Source organism: Carassius gibelio, chromosome B7, assembly GCF_023724105.1.
Source record: "Carassius gibelio isolate Cgi1373 ecotype wild population from Czech Republic chromosome B7, carGib1.2-hapl.c, whole genome shotgun sequence".
NCBI lineage: Eukaryota > Metazoa > Chordata > Actinopteri > Cypriniformes > Cyprinidae > Carassius > Carassius gibelio.
Genome location: NC_068402.1, coordinates 12119744 through 12137237, shown reverse-complemented (window position 1 = coordinate 12137237; position 17494 = coordinate 12119744). Strand labels below are relative to the sequence as shown.

At 35.4% G+C, this 17494-nt stretch overlaps 2 protein-coding genes across 2 annotated transcripts in view; one reads left to right on the top strand and one right to left on the bottom strand.

The window, feature by feature from the left end:
• The window catches only part of LOC127962719 (tumor protein p53-inducible protein 11), a 34695-nt gene extending 28766 nt beyond the window's left edge, over nucleotides 1-5929 (bottom strand). Inside the window, exons 1-2 of the mRNA XM_052562379.1 lie at nucleotides 5816-5929; nucleotides 2575-2668 (exon numbers count right to left, since the gene is read on the bottom strand). The gene's annotated coding sequence lies outside the window, so the exon portion shown is untranslated. The remainder of the gene's footprint in view (nucleotides 1-2574; nucleotides 2669-5815) is intronic.
• An 8009-nt stretch (nucleotides 5930-13938) lies between these two features.
• Nucleotides 13939-17030, top strand: LOC127961851 (serine/threonine-protein kinase pim-2-like). Its single transcript, XM_052561123.1, has 10 exons — nucleotides 13939-14242; nucleotides 14747-14890; nucleotides 15100-15255; nucleotides 15397-15531; nucleotides 15634-15728; nucleotides 15839-15889; nucleotides 16034-16409; nucleotides 16511-16687; nucleotides 16814-16902; nucleotides 17019-17030. Exons 1-10 carry the CDS (start codon nucleotides 13939-13941, stop codon nucleotides 17028-17030), a joined length of 1539 nt encoding a protein of 512 aa, XP_052417083.1.
• Nucleotides 17031-17494: the final 464 nt, after the last annotated feature.

Below are 17494 nucleotides of genomic sequence, written 5' to 3'. Positions count from 1 at the left end.
AGGCTGCACAAAGAAGCATGACCAACTAAATCTCATCAGCAAAGTTGCCTACAAGACAAGAAAGCGTAAGATATTATTCTGGTCCAAGCTAACAACATTCATGAAACATCACAAAATATAGGAATACAACAGCTATAATATGAGATTAATGACCCATGCCATTAAAATCTAAGAACATTGAATAACATCTCATGATATTTGTAAAAATGCTGAATTTTCAGTTATCAGTTTAGTTTTTTTCAGTTATCACAGCAATAACTTGATTCACTCAGTGAATTTGTCTCCCACACTCTTCCTCGCCGATGGCTCAGAGCAATAATAAACTAAGCCATTTGCTTACACTAGCTGGATAACTTTAGCTGTAATAAGCAATCTCTGAACATGAACACCAAGTTAACAAAAGAAACTGTTCAACCATTAAATGGGAAGCCTGCCTCTCTATCAAACTTTGACAGCATCAAATCAGTATCAAATTATAGCCTATTTAACACTTATTCAGTGGTGACAAGAAAACAATACCATAATGTATTTATAATCTTAAAATTGGTTCTGGGTAAACAGTTCAGCCTGATTCCACTTTTTCTCTAAAAGTGTTTATTGTTATAAAGTTTAGTAAAATAAAGAATAACATCTGCAGTCATTTCTAATTGACTAACACTGTTGTGGGGAAAAGACATAATATTTCAATGCACTTGCAGCTGTACAAAAATGCTGAGCATTTAGCCAAATCTGCAAAATGTAGACAGTCTATGGTTAAAAAAATAATAATTAGTATAGCTAAATATTTAAATGCTCTTGCCAAAGAGGTTAATGACAAAGACCCCCAAAGCTAATTAGGTTGGAGGATGAAAAGCCCTTTTTGCTGCTGTGCAGTCATCCATGTCGGACAGTTAAAGGATTGAGGATGTTCTTTCCATAGCCATGTGTGGGGAAAAATCAATTTGCTTTATATTTAAAGGCTACAGCCATTCTGCACTTTGCTTCGCAAAAGAACCTTTGCATCTCATTTCACATGGTTAAGTGGAATGAAGCCTCTCATGCCATGGGAATCTTCATATCTTAGACAACAGAGTATGCATCGGGTCAATACAAAAAGATAAATACATTATTGATCAGAAGGGGAATTAAGTTAATCAAATAATGTTAATCTAATATGTAACAGGCAATCAGCCGATATTGTGAGAAGAACTTCACTGTGCTCTTTGAATGAAAACATGGCATCTGCCACATCAAAGTCAAAATGATCTGCAAAAACAGGAAGTTAACCTCCAAAACCTCTAAAGCTTTTCTGTGAAGACTCTAAAATCCTTTAAAAAACAGAGTAAACATTGGCCAAATAAATGAAAACATTAGAAACCAAGCTTCACATAAAACCATCACTCATCATTAACCTAATCAACCTGCCTTCTGTGTATCTATTCCTTTACAATATTGGTCAAAAACCAAATTTAAACAGATGATGTAAGGATTATGCTTAAAACATGTTCAATACACAAGATGCATATTATCTGGACAAGCTTGGATGCTTTTCTCTTTTTTTTCCTATTTTCCGTGTTTTTATGCCAAATGATCTTTTAAAAAGGTCATGTAATATGATGATGACGTCAAGTGCAAGGACTAAAAAAAAATTCATAGATTAAGACAGATGAGGGCTTTTATGTGGAAAGATGGGAGTGTTTGTCTGCTAAATGCCATGGCTAGGATGGGTGGGGTGTTTGGTGGTTAAGATGATAAGACTAAAATTATTGGCTTTAAACTTTTTCAAAATCTAATTCTAGCAGTAACAGGAACAAAAACAGACACTTGTTATTTGCAACTTTGGATGCATATTGTTTAATACACCCAAAAAAAAAAAAAACACACACACACATATATACATACATACATATACATACACACTTCACCAGTCTTGACATACTACAGGTGAAACCAAAAAATGTGCCTCCTCTACTGTAAAATAATTCCTTAGACAGCCTTCACACTCCTAACCTTATACCTGCAAATTTACCACTGAATAAGAACAACGTTTCCTTCTGGCCTTGGGTAACTGATGACCCGGTGATTTGACTAAGCTCCGAGCCATATCCTCAATCTGAACTGTTAATGTTTCACTTCATGAAGCACAGAATGCATCTTACTCAATGATTCAGTCCAAGGCCTCACAAAAAAACCGCTTTTCTACACAAAAGGACACAACATCTAAAGAGGCTTTAGGAAGAATTTCATTAATCTTAAGTGTCCTGATTGTATTGACTCATGTGACTCAATTAATTATAATGAAATTAATGCAATAAAACAGTTAGAACAATTAATCTGGCCCCAGTGTGATCATTCAAAAAAAAAGGTATTTTCCATCAGAACATTTGAAGACTGGAGTACCACCTTACACCATATTTTGCTTTCTTCACCTTGTTTTGAATATTTTTCTTAGATTTAGAAGAATACTAAGTGGTAAAAGTATACAACCGAGATTCTCTGAAAAAAAATCTAATAATATTACAGATTATAAACATGCCATTGTTTTAAAAACATTATGTAAACATTTAACATTATGTAAAGCTGTAAACTACTTACTTTTAGTTGATTAAGATGAAGGCTCTCTGAACATATGGTCCAGCGTCTTCTAGTAAAATCTCAGATACACATTCCACCACGCATCTACAGAGAGCTGAGGAACAGAGAAAATGATTAATTAATGTAAAGCAGGTTACAGAAGTCAGACAGAGCACAGGGGAGGGGACTGACCCAATTAAGAGTGTTTTCCTGTACATCCTTATGGTGAGAAGCATCACATTTGGTGCCCATTTCATTTAGAAGCTACAGTAAATCTGTTAAAGGCACTGAAAACCAACTTGCTATTTCTACTAGGGGTGTGCCATATGATACTGTTCACGATAACACTGGTATACATTTTTACATGATAAAAGCATCATATCGCCAATATCAATACCGATCCAATGACGTATGGCAGATATATGTTCCCTAGCATAAACCCAATATGTGTGTTCGACTTGAAGCAGCACAGACTTATATTTTGTATGACATCAAAGTATCGCGAAAGTGGTTCTAGAGCATATTCGAGTGCACACTCTTACTGTGAAAAATATACAAGGGTGCATATTTTTAGCAAAGCAGTGCAGAAAGACATTTTTCGGGACGGAGCCGGAACACACTGCAGACGCGTGCAGTATAAATTAGGGGTAAATAAGAGGTAAGCCACTCTCGCTGTATTTTGACATCATACACTGATCGGTCTGCTTAAAGTTGAACACACAGCTGCTGCTGCCACCTTATGATCAAATTAGGTAGCCTGTCATCGATGACAGTAGATCATTGGAAAAGGATGGAAAACACCGTTCATTTTGTTTTGCACTAATAATTGCTGCTGCCTGCCAGCTGCAATCACTAATAGAATGTTGGCCAATGTTTTTTTTTTTTTTTTTTTCATCAATATCATTATCGCAAATATTCTTGAAATATCATGATATGATTTTGAGTCTATATCGTCCACCCCTAATTTCAATAAAAGGGATAGTTCAACCAAAATGTATAATTCTATCATTAATTACTCACCCTCGAGTCATTCCAAACCCAAACCCATTCCAAACCCAGTAGTTCGATCATAATTATACGAAGCTACAAGAATGCTTTTTGTTCAACAATTGTTCTCCTCATCCAGGCTATTCTTGTAGCTTTGTAAAATTATAATGAACTACTGATGTCACATAGACTATTTCACTGATGCCCTTTCTATGTTTCTGGACCTTGATCGTGGTAGTACCCTTGCTGTCTATGGAAGGGTCAAAGAGCTCTCAGAATGCATCAGAAATATCTCAATTTTTGTTCCGAAGATGAACGAAGGTCTACGGGTTTGGAACGACTTGAAGGTGATTAATTAATAACAGAATTTTCATTTTCGGGGGAACCATCCCTTTAAGTCTTTACTACAACACAATAAGCCTTCGGGTTCTAGGGTATGACTTTATCAATGTTTGTTTTATCAGAAACATATATACGGTATAGTTTTCAAATATTTCATCTATATATAGCAAAATTTGTTCTTTGTTCTTCTCAATGACTTTGCTTTCTTGACATGAAAAATAAGAAAAACTACAGTATCTAGGTGCCGAAACCCATAGTCTCGCGTAGTCTTCTCTGGAATCCATGGCAGCTTTCATTGCCCAAAGCTCACCCATGAGGCCATTGACTGACATGTCAAACAACCAATCACAGTTAGTTTCATTCATCATCACGTTTCAGGGTGTGGAAATGTTGCCACAATAACAGATTAACAGTGTTAAACTCTCTGATGTATTTTAAAGATTCTATGCAGAAAACGTTAATTTTTTCTCAAACATTTAAGAATCCAGTGTTTAGTTGATCCTGATAAGAGCACGTCGTCACAGTTGTAAACACGACGACTTTCTTCTTTCGTGAGGGGGTTTGGCGCCACAGCATCTTTGTTACACATGTCTCCCCGAAATCCTGTATAATTCAACCAATCTGATGACGACTTTCAAACTCCTGAAATGTTTCCACTTTTGTATGCCATATGCATCAGATGTTTAGCCAACAATCAGTGGGCGTGACGTCTGAGGCTGAGACTATGAAACCCATTAGACGGCACTGTGGTGCAAAATGGATTATATTTTAATTAATTAATTTAATAAATATCCTTTCCAAATGAGAACAGGAACCTTTTCTATTTATCATTTAAAATCCCACTTACAATACTGTTAAACAGCTATTAATTAAAATACGTTGTTATTTGCTCGGCTTGTGGCCGGCCCATTATCCTCTGCGTAAAACTGATTGATGTGTCATTAGATGCATCATCATGCAGCGTGGATGGTTTACACTTGTTGTTTTCTTGAAAAGTGACTCGGGTCACTATCAAACTTAAGTTACAAACCAAGACATGTCTAGATGATTGTCATTAGACAAAATTATATCTGTGCAGTGTAGAGTGAATCTGGATCAAGTAAAGTCCAAATAATCATAACTTCACATTTTTAAACCACTTTAAAAGCAAGCAAACTAAGATCTTGTGGCCAGTTGTTTTGCTTACCCTCTTAAACCCTGTCCCTAACACCACTAATGCATTAAGTGCTTTAGAAACGATTCTTGCTTCTGAAAAATAGAGAAGGCTGTTAACACTGGTTTCTGTATCATAAAAGAAAGTGTAACAGTATACAAAACTGGTTTTCGATTTTCATCCACTGCATAATGAAAACGTCTACATCAACAGCCAATTACAAGAGTAGCGAAAAGAGTTTCATAATAACTGTAACATTACATTTAGTCATTTAGAAGTTGCTGTTATCCAAAGCAAAGAGCCAAAACAAAAGAGCAAATATATTCAAGCGCTATGACAAGTCTCGGTTCGCCAAACGCAGCAGCCTACTTGAAGACTTGAAGAATAGAGAATAGACTTAGAGGACTTTTTTTTGTAAAAAAAAAAAAAAAAAAAAAAAAAGAAGAAGAAGAAACCAAATGACAGACAACACGTCGAGTTTGAACGACAGTTGATTTATTCGCTAACTTTTCAATGCCAGCCAGTTGTTCTCTTTATTCTAAAGCTAAAACAGAATAATACTGTAAATGGTAAGTATGTTATTACCGTAGATGTTGTTTACAGGGTTTTATTAATCGGACCAAACAGAGAGAAGGTGACTGTGTACACTCCCTTCCTTCAAAAAGAAAATTGTCCTGGTAACACTTTTGCTCTCTTTGAACAAAACCAACAGCAATAACGTTTGACTTTAAATCGCAGCTAGCACTTCATTAGAAAGAGATACCTTAAATCCATTTTTACCTTTTCTCGCAGACAGGCTGTTGTTTGCTACCTTGATGTAGTGCGCCGCTCGCGTGCTACAGTTGTAACAATCGCAAAACCAACACAAGCTGCACGCACTTACCGTAAGGAATAGAAGAGAATTCGCGCGCTGCGGCGGGAAACTACCGTAAGGAATGTAGCTGACTAAACAGTCTCGTCAGCTTCACTGTAAATTATAGGTTTATGTCTCAGACATCATGCATGTTTCGAAAGGGTTTTCGTCCTCATATGAAGCTGAAGGTGCCATATAGACTTTTTTTGCCAATAAAGCAGTCAATATGTGTCAGAGTATGCCTTTGAGATTGATGACACCATGTACATGAAAGTAAAAAAATATATATATATGTCTGTGTGATATTCATAGACACATTTAGGCACTGCATTGCACACTTTTTTTTAGCTGGGATCATAAGCAAGAATTTAGGGCAGAGATATTAGGGTTCACAGCAAATATATTTGCTGTATTTCTAATAGAGAAAACATACAGTATTTAGTGCAATATTTCTTATATGAAAAATAACAAACGTTCAAATGTTGTTTAGTAGTCTATGTCCTTGCTGAGGAAGAAAATAAAAACAAGAAATAAATAAATAAATAATAATAAAGGGAGAGTTTCCTCAAAAAAAGAAAATTCTTTTATCATATTCCAAACAGAACACTGAGAATGAAACAAGCAAATGTAATGAGTAATAAGTTTTTTATTTTTTATTTTGTGTGTGTATTTTCCCTGCTATTTTTTAGAACATGAGTTTCTGGTCTAAAGTGCTCTGCCAGTATATATGATTCATGTTATCTTATGATCTGTTTTACCCGAAAGCTATTACAAAAATATGATGATATTGGAATTTTAACTTGTGTAATTGGACAGTGGACTCAAAATGTCTGAGTTAATGAGATATAGCCCATTTGACCCGACAGAATGTTCTTTATTATTAAAGACAAGAAGGCAGACAATTTAGTGTGAACTGGTGATCATGCTGTCTTCAGCATGAATCAGAAACCACTGTTGGGTATCTGTAGTTTGTTGTGAGCATCTATTTTATTGTGAATGTATAAACTGAATCACTCAATGAATTCATGTAATATGATGAAAGGTGCTTTAATCTCTCTCATGAAATCAAATCTAAGACTTTTTTGCCTGAGTGCCTCAGTAGAAGCCATTCATCAATGCAGACTGTGCTAAATTAAATTGCGGATTGATCAGAACTTGGAAATTTCTCAGTGCCTAATTATTTTTTTCTGCCCCGTAAGCATTCATCCCCAAGACAGACATTTATTTACAAATCCATTTATTAAGTAATAAAAAAGAAAACAAATTCCCTCAGGTTAAAGACATTTTTATTTATGATTTAATTAAAACAAAGTTAATATAGATGCAGACTAGGCAGGGTGTATGCTTTAACTGTTGTGGTTATTTGTTCTTACACTTTTTATGTATATACATTTTCAGTTTCAAAACAGTACAAAATTTGTTTTTGAAGTGAAGATGTAGTGCAAGGCAGGTCCAGAACATATAGTATGCATAAATTAAAGGAACAGTTGGAACACCCAGAAATGAAGGTGATAAATTCCCTATCAGAAACAGATTTGGAGATATTGAGCATTACATTACTTGCTTACCAGTGGATCATCTGCAGTGAATGGGTGCCAACAGAATGAGTGGTTAAACAGTTGATAAAACATAACAATAATCCACAAGCAACCCACACAACTCCAGTCCATCCATCAAATCCATCATTAAGGTATTTATGACTATACAATTTCTTCCGACTAAAATACAAATAAATAATTCATAATAACGCTTCCTTCAGGGAAAAAAAAGTCAGCCCTCTGTTGTCCTCTCACAACAAACATACATATTTGTTTAGAACTGTTTTGAGTTGTGTGAATTACTGGATTATTGGATGTTTTCTAATCTGCTTTTTGGACTCTCATTCTGACGGCATCCATAAAGAAACAAACTCATCTACATCTTGTAAGGGAGGGTGTTTACTTTTTTTGGATTTTTCGATGGCAGGATATATTGATTACATTATAAGCCAAAAAGAGGACAAAAGCCTAAACATAGAGTATTTTAAACTCATTCATATGCATGAATGCTGTATGCAGATAGGAAAATGAAGTAAAAACTGAAATAACATGCTTTGATTTCACAGAAAGGTCAATAAAAATATACGCCAAAAATCTCTCCCATGATGTTGAACTAGAGACAATCATATTCTCACTTATGGATTACTTGCTTCCTCAGTCAATTCCTGTCCTATATGTAATATATTTGTATATTCAGAAGCTTATCATATCGCTGAATGCTTGATCCTCCATCTATTCCTTAAATACTGTGGAATATCCAAAGTAAACCTCACTATGCCATGCTCTCAAAAGTGAAAACTCAGTATTAAATAGCTGACCACAACAGCTATTTAATACTGAGGCTAGGTGTGTCTTGTCATGCAGTCCACAGCTTGAATCAAATCTTCTCCAATACTGAACCTCTGAAGGGTCCCTGAAAGGCCCTTCACATGCACTCAAACAGAAATATTTTGGACATGCTCCAGATTACATCTGACCCTCATCAATGCAGGCTCTATGCAATCAGTCTTTGTGCATTAGAACGTGCCTGGCCTACTTGCTCTAACGAAAACAGGAATTATTTTAATGATAACTCCCGAATGATGAGTGATATGATATGCCTGAATCGGGTTAATGGTTAATCTATTATAGAAAATCTCAAATACCTTGAAAAGTAATATGACTGTTTGCATTTCATATGACATCAGTTAAATTCTAACCATGTAATAGAATGGATTCCCAAAGAGGAAAATACTGAGCCACTCCCCTGTTATTCTATGCTTCCCATGACACTTCTAATGGATCATGATGATGACTTAAGATGTGAAAGTGAACAGCAGAAAAGAAACATCCTGCCACAGAAGAGGAAAGAAAACCGCAGTTTATAAGTAACAGCAGTTAGTTAAAGTGCAAAACATGAATAGATAAGATGTAAAGAGAGCCAAGAAGAAATGGCCAGAATAAACAAATAAATACTTTTAAATGGAGTCTTGACTCATACAGATGTGAAGACAGGATATTTTTTGAGGTTCTGAGCTTTGGTTTGGTTTCTATATTTCGTATAAAAAATAAAAATAAATCCATTAAACATGATTAATAAAATAATAATTAAGAAAATATTTGTTTTTTATTTTTTCAGTACTGGAAAATTTACAAAAACACATGATAAGAATATGTTATGATATCTATTATTCATTTTACAGATTCGTCTAGATTAAATTAAATTAAATAAAATTCTGTGAAAAACAAGACACTGTGAAACAGGATTATTGCAATCCAAGCAAAACAGACTGGGTTTAGATCCAGCGGTTTTATAAAGACTACAGTATAACCCATCGTATTGCATTAACATTTTCACATTTTTAGAATTTACCGATCAAGCAGTATTAAAATTACTGATCAAAAGTGCATATATATTGTGACTTTCCTGTACTTGTGGACAATTTAATGGGTTCATTTTAATGTATTTAAGTGTAGCGGTCATATAAAAGTAAAGGCCTCACCATGGCAACAGAAACTCTTGCTATACAGTTGTGAGGAGATGGGATGGCAGAGGGTCTGGAACTACCATCATATGAACCAACAACAAACCAATAAATGCAGAATTTAATGTGATTTTTTCATTTACTGTCATTATAAACCTCATCAAAACACTACATTTCCTGCTAGTCATATTGTCCATCTCTAATGAAGTACTCAGAACAGCCCATAAATAGATCACTAGCTGATTTTGTGCTGTTGATTTTGGCATCGAAAATAGTAGTATTTTACAATGTATGACCAAAACATATTTAACACATTATTAAGCCAAAGAAGTCATCTCTTAGCTTTGCTCACTGTACCTAATGTACCTCACAATTATCAATGTCCCCTTCCAGGTTTTTAAAAGATCTTATTTAACCCAATGTGTGGTCATAATGCATGGTGCTCTTTTCCATAGCAACATTTAAACCATTACAGCAACACTCAAGCAGATAGACATTTAATGGCAAATGTAAATAATAAGAATAATAATAAAAAGAGATTGCCTTCAAATCTAAGGAATACTGTGTAAAAACTATGAAAGGCTAAAGATTTTTGCCTTATGGGTTGTGATAAATGTACACAAGGAAAGCCGAAATCTTGCTCAGAAAGAATGTGAGAGAAAACGGTCCACTTCATGTTACAGTCCAGAGGGAAAGTGTACCCCCAGCTGCGATATAAAATTACCACCTTGCAGTGTTCTGAGACTTTGAGCTTGCAAAAAAGAAGGGAATCTAATTTCCAACCCTTGAAAAAACAAATATACACCTATTACCCCTGCCCTGTTGTTGAGCAAACACAAATGTAGTACCACAAAGATTCACATAAACATATTAACACCTTGACAGTTTGTCTCAGATGTCACTATCTGCAAGACACAAGACATCAGAAGGATTGACCCCCCCCCCCCCCCATTTTCTTTCTAAAACAAATTCTGTAAGAAAAATAAATACATTGTATACTACTTTCCAAAAGCATTTGACAAAATCTTGCAATTTTGACTTTGATGTGACCATATCTTGACAACTAATTGGTCAGTCCTAACAATAATGAGGCATCTTGAACAAGCTTTCAAAGCGAAATGACTGTATGATTATTGTATGATTTTGAATAGGATTGTAATCTAAATGTTCACTAACAAAATAGCTCCACCACGTGGACAGTATTGATAATTATTTTTATTTAGGACTTTTTCATATCATCTCAGTCTTAACTGTGTGATGTTCTTGTATTGAACTGTCAGTATAGCTATAAATATGATTTTTTTTTTAAAACTTACAATAAACAGTCTCCTAAAATTAAGTCATTTTAAAAGTCAGAACTTTTAAATAAGACCAGGGCATGTGTTTGGACAACGGTGGATCGTATAAATGAACATTTAAAATTTTTATTTGTAATTTTCTAATTTGAGATTTCTGTGGTACCCATGCATAAAGCCCTCAACTTCTTATTAGACTAATAATGAAATGTATAATTTCTGCCCCACTATTCAGAAAAAAAGACACTGCAAATGATTAGCACCATATGCTATTTGAATGAAGAATAATGTTATCATTAAAACGGTTAATATTGTTTTTGTGTATTTATCTTTTATTTTCCATGATTTGGTGTAAAATAAAATTTCGGTGTAATGCAAATATTAATGACACATTTATTATGATTTGTTAAGATGCTCAAATGAACAGTTTAAGCATTCTGTTTTTGTTTTTTTTACTCTGGATGACACTTATCTTCTCTCTCAAGCCTTTAATCCCATAATTTATACCATGTTTTTGTAATATGCAGACTTCATTAAAACTGACCTTGGTTCATAATAACAGGCCGGTGCAATTATATGTTGCTGTGTGTACTGGCCAAGTAACACACACACAAAAATGCTGAAAAAACATAAGAGAATTAGAGTTTTATTAGCATCAAATGCTAAGGAACATTCTAGGTGATTGCTTTCCTTTGCAGGATGTTCTATGATGGAAATGCTTGCAGTGAATCTTTTATTAGCAGTGAAAAGTCCATGCAATGAATCCCGGGACCTGTAGAGCCTGTGACTTCTGACTGAGGATTTAGACTGTACCAAAGTCTTTTTGGTACAGTTGTATTATATGCTGGACACTGCTTGAAGGTGAGGTAAATGCATATTTGCGTGGTTTACCTGTTTTTAGAAATATTATTACCACTTATTAAACAGAAAATTGATATACTCCTCTGTGATGCCAATATTCAATACGTTTTTCTATATATTGGTAATTCAGTTAAAGGTGATTCTAGAGTTTTTCCTTCTGTATTGGGGCCAGCTGAGTTTGGCTCAGCTCTCTGACATTCTTCATCTTATTAAATTGCTGCTTTAGATTTGAAAGCACCAGTGCCACGTCTTTGGAATAGGAGCCAAACATGATTAAATGATGCAGGTATAATAAAAATGATATTGGTAAAATAGAAACACAGAAAGCTGTACCTTTCACAAGTGTAGCATTCACAAAATTAATTGCTTATACCCCAAAGAAACCATTGTACTAACAAGAAATTGTCTCAGTGTCTCTGAGCACTTTCACTCAGGCCGAATGTCGAACAGCAGACATGAAGCATTTTACTGTGCTTTATATTTCTTATGCTTTATTTCAGGAAATATTTAATCTGTACAATAAATAAAAAATAAGACTACAATCTGAAAGGAAGAAGGGGCATCAAAAATTAATTGGGGAATTTTAAAAGCACTAAATAAATTAAAATGTAATGATTGGGTTACATTACACCGAAACTTCATGTAGCTAGTGCTTGTTGTAAGATGCATGATTAACAAAAGCAGCATGTCCCGGCCATAACTGAGCACAGTTTTTTTCAGATTGAGTACATCCGAAGTCTTTTTCCCCATGCTTTAACAACACGTCCTCCTAACCCACTGAAAATTCAGCAATACATCAACCAGGCATTCAATTCTGTCATTTCATTTCCTATACAAAAGGCAGTAGCAACAATTACCTAAGAAAATTGATTTGATATTTCCAAGAAGATGCAGGTATTTTGTTAGTTCTTACAATTCTTTTGAAGCAACCATTTTTGTTCTGATGAGTTTGGTAATATCTCAAACCCACTTTCAGAAGTGAACGTCCGTCAATAAGCAAATACCTGCTGACCATGAAAACCTTCATTAAATGGTGCTTTGAGTACACTTTATGCAAATATTGAATATACTCTATATAGACCCATACTCACAACTCGTGCTCTGCATTTAACCCATCCAAAGTACAGAAAACACACACAAACACAGTAGTGTGTAGTGGGTAGTTATTTATGCTGTGGCCCCCAGAAGCAGGTGGGGATTTGGTGCCTTGCTCAAGTGCACCTAAGTCGTAGTATTGCCAGCCCAGGACTTGAACCCATTACCCTAGGGTTAGGAGTCATATTCGCTAACCACTAGGCCACAATTTCCTCTTGTGCTTCTTTAAACACTCTATCACAGTTCTTCTTGCCTTAATTCCTTTAAATGGATAGAACCTAATTACATTTCAGGGAAGGGGACCAAAGTTTATTGTTGTTCTTAACTTATTAGAGTTTACATCAGCAAATGCCAAAGGTCAATTATATACCAAGAGGAGTATAAAAACTATAAGAAAAATAAATAAAACAAAAAATTATGTGTTGTTACTTGTCAACTCAGCACCTTTCATTATGAACAAATAAAAAATGTCACATGTTGAATTAACTTATAATATACCAAGAGTTTTGCTGTAACAGTAAAACAAAGCAATAGACCTGAATATTTTTTCTGATTCAAAGACTTCTGAAATCACCCAGATGTATTCTTGTCAAGAAAAATCTGGACATAAGGATTGTTTTGCTGTTCTTACAACAGTCTTTGAATGGTTTTCTTGTACAGTTACAGTACTGTAAGCATGTAAAACAATCACAAAACTCCCATTTAACCTTGGCCATGCACAATTTATTTATTTTTTATGGTGGGGGGGGGGTTCATACTGTTTAAAATATTTCGTTCTTGAATGTTATTTAATGTTTAGTTCATTAATGTTTTTTTATGTTACGAATGTTATGAAATTGTTATTAAATGACTACATCATTCAATTCGTTCAGAAACGAGGAATCGTTCAAGCAGGAAACATGCAACTTGGAACTATTTCAATCTGAAAAATAGAGCAAAAGCTTGAATAGGCCTATGAATTATATTATGAGCGCGCGCACACACACACGCACGCAAATTAAAATCGCGAGGCATTTTCGTCCTTTGCACTTGCAAAAGGTCAATTATCTTGCCAAAAGATCAGGTGCTTGAGCATCACTTCGAGTCTATCTGTGCACGTGCACATAAATGTTATTATTCAAAAGGAACAGGGCACGCACTTCTGTCATTCCAGCTGGACACATCTGTATGAGCCTTCTGTGACGTCACGGAACAATTGGAACGTTTCGACTATATAAAGGCTTAGAGCTTAGTAGCTCATTTTGTTGATTGAAGTTTCGGAGTAGTCTGTTTTCGGAGTGAAAAACCCCCTATTATAATGGGATTGTTTTCAAAACTCAAGAAAGCGTTTAAAGTGGGGCATACACATGAACCCCAACCCTGTGTGCTGCTCAAATACTCCCCCATCAGGGCGGAAAACCATCCTCATCCTCCTGATGAGACGCCTGGTGGTGCTGATGAGATAGAGAGAAAAGAGTCAGAGAGACGAGAGGAAAACTACAAAAGGTTTTGGAGATATCGCCTTCTTCGCTTTTTCCGCCGAAAAGCAGGAAAATACAACCTGGCTAAGGCTGAAGAAGTGTCCCAGAATGAGGCGGGATCGTATCGGAGACTTAATGATGGTAAAATCACATACGATGATGGAAGTTTTAATGGGACATTCTTTAATTAGGGAAACTTATGTTGTTCTCGTGTACAACTGGCCTTTTTTATGTATAACAAAAAATCACTATCACACTAAAAAAAGTATAATACACTGAACAAAATGAAAAACGCCACACTTTTGCTTTTACCCCATTTTTCATGAGCTGAACTCAAAGATCTAAGACGTTTTCTATATACACAAAAGGCCTATTTGTCTCAAATATTCTTCATAAATCTGTCTAGATCTATGTTGGTGGGCACTTCTCCTTTTACGAGATAACAAATTTCTATGAAATATGTGTTTTATTAACATTGAGTACCTCAATGATAATAAAATAACACTAGTTATTTTACAGATGGCTTTAAATTGTCTAAAAAAAATTACATTTTTCAATCATTTTTCATTAGCATTTTTTGTTTTACTTTAGTTATTAATATTCCCTCTGTAGGTCAGACTTCTCTACAACATATACCTGTTGTAGATATCCATGATCACCAAGAACCTCCAGTCTCTGAAGTCCTCCCTGCTATAGAGAAACTGCTGGAGCAGGACGTCCCACCACAACAGGATGTCAACACTCCAGCTCGTCTGACTGAAGAGGACAAAGTGGGAGAGCTGGACAAGGGTAAATTTACTGCCATAATCCAATTCTCAATTTCCCAGTGAATGGATTTATTAGGTCTTATTGCCAAACCTGTCAGATCTTAATCCAGACCAATTTATTTACATTGTTTGGAAATGTTTAATATTTTTACAAAAGTGCCCTTAAATGAAAAACTACTGTAATTTGAGTGTGCACTATTTTATTCATATTATTGGGCTTCTTCTCTTTAGATCAGACATCACTACAGGACAGTGTAGAGATCCATCCAGTCTCTGAAGTCCTCTTCAGTGCTAAGGAACGACTGGAGCAAGATATCCTCCAACCTCAGGATGTCAGCACTCCAGTTAGTTCCCCTAAAGATGATCGATCGGAAGAGCTGGACAAGGGTAAGTTTACAGCAAGAATTCAAAATATAATACATGCAGATTCTCACATTCTCAGTTATTTAAAATGCCACACAAATTTGAGGATGCAATATTTAATTCATGATATTAAACTGATTTGATTAATATTATTTCCCTCTTCAGATAAGACTTCTCTGCAGGAAATTGCAGAGATTAATGATTTTGGAGAAGGTTTAGGCTCTGAAGTCCTTCCCGCTGCTGAGGACCTCCAAAGTCTAGATAGTTCCATTGATGATGAAGCGGAGGAGCCAGACAGCAGTACGAATAATAAATATATGACAATTAGAAAATGTTAGTTTCAATTATAGAATGCATAAAAATGTATTTCATGCTTACTGCATTTGTTTATCTTTTAAATAGGACACATTTTCTGGCGATACGAATTTGGGCCCAAGCTGGGTAGAGGAGGCTATGGCCATGTGCATGCAGGGACTCGCTGCAAGGATGGCCTCAAGGTTTCTTTTTTTTTTTTTTACTTATAAAACTTTCCATACTTGTTCGGTATTCATGACCGTAATGATCTCTATGCACCTGATAATTGTCAATTCTTTGTCTGATTGAACAGGTGGCTGTGAAAATTGCAGAAAAGACTCCAGATTTGCCATATATCAGAGTTGTAAGTAGCCTGTGCGCTACTTACATGTATTACTTACGTGTATTATTGCATCTCAGTCACTGTTATATCCATTTCTAACATCTTATATTCATGTTAATCTGAGAAACCACCTTCAATCTAAGCATCAAATGTTCTTTCTTTTAGCCTGGCCATCCCAGTCGCCTTCCAATGGAGATTGGCCTGACACTCATGGCCAATATGGGCCCCAGTGTTCCACACATAATCAAACTCCTGGACTGGCAGGACGACCCCGACTACTATGTCATGGTCTTGGAGCGGCCCATGCTAAGCATGAGCCTGTTTAGTTTCGTGAAGCTCCGACAAAGGCTTGAAGAGGGGATAGCACGACATTTAATGTGGCAGGTCATTCATGCCGCTAACATTTGCTGCGAGCGTGGCGTCTTCCATAGAGATATAAAACTGGAAAACATCCTGGTGAACCCGGACACGTTGGAGGTTAAGTTGATTGACTTCGGCTGCGGCATGCTCATGAAGGACTCTGCCTACGTGACCTTCAGTGGTAGGTTTTATGATTTGCTAGCAGGTCATTTAGCTCACTGAAACATATCCTACTGTACATGCTGCAGAAATGCATTAAATATCAAAATCTCTTCCTTCTAGGTACAGAAATGTACTGTCCACCGGAGTTCTATGTCGACGGTGGGTACTATGCAAAGCCAGCGACAGTTTGGTCATTAGGGATCCTGCTGTTCGTGATGGTGTGCGGGTATTATCCAGACGACAAAGACCTGCAAATGATCAGCAAGAATGAATGGTCCAAACCCGACTTGTCACAAGGTGAGAGCTTCATAAAAGAACAAAGATGGACAATTTAACTTATACAGTTGAAAGTATACAATTTGAAATCTAATTATAAAAAGGTGCAAGTAATAAGTGCATAATCTCTCCCTTCTTTTTGAATAGAATGCTGCCAGATGATTTGCGATTGTCTGCAGCCGGACCCCCAGCAGAGACTTGTTCTGGAGGAGATGCAGCTCCATGACTGGTTTCCGGTACTGAGATTAGAATCTCTAATATTTGCTAGTTTTTTTTTCTTTTCATATGAGTCAAATTTGCTTTAAATTTCATGTATTAAGATAAGTAACACTGATTTGTGTATTTGTTTCAGGTCGTGGAGTAAGACATGGAGAGGAACAAAAAATGACTCCCTGCCACAGCCACTCTTTCATTTTCTGTCTTCATTTAGGGCCTGGTGTGTTGTGTCCTGGTAGCGCCTGGCGGCTTAAAGTGGCATTATTTATTTATAATTTGAGTTAGGTATTTGTGTAATGTGTTAAGATATTTATTTTATTTAATTTTTTTTTTTTTTTTACTATATGTTCTCTTGTTCATTTTTTCTGTATATGGTAAGAAAATATGAAATAAACAGTTAAAAAAAAGATATTTGTATTTGTATTAAGATATTTTGAAGGATTATTAAGAAATTCTAATCATAATAATAGTAAAATAATAGAATAAGTATAATATTAGAATAATAATTAGAAAACGTATTAAGATACTGTATGTATGCACTTTGTTATATTACCAGAGATCTCTCTATAGAAAGCTGTGGAAGCACTAAAAAATAAAAATAAATAATTATCA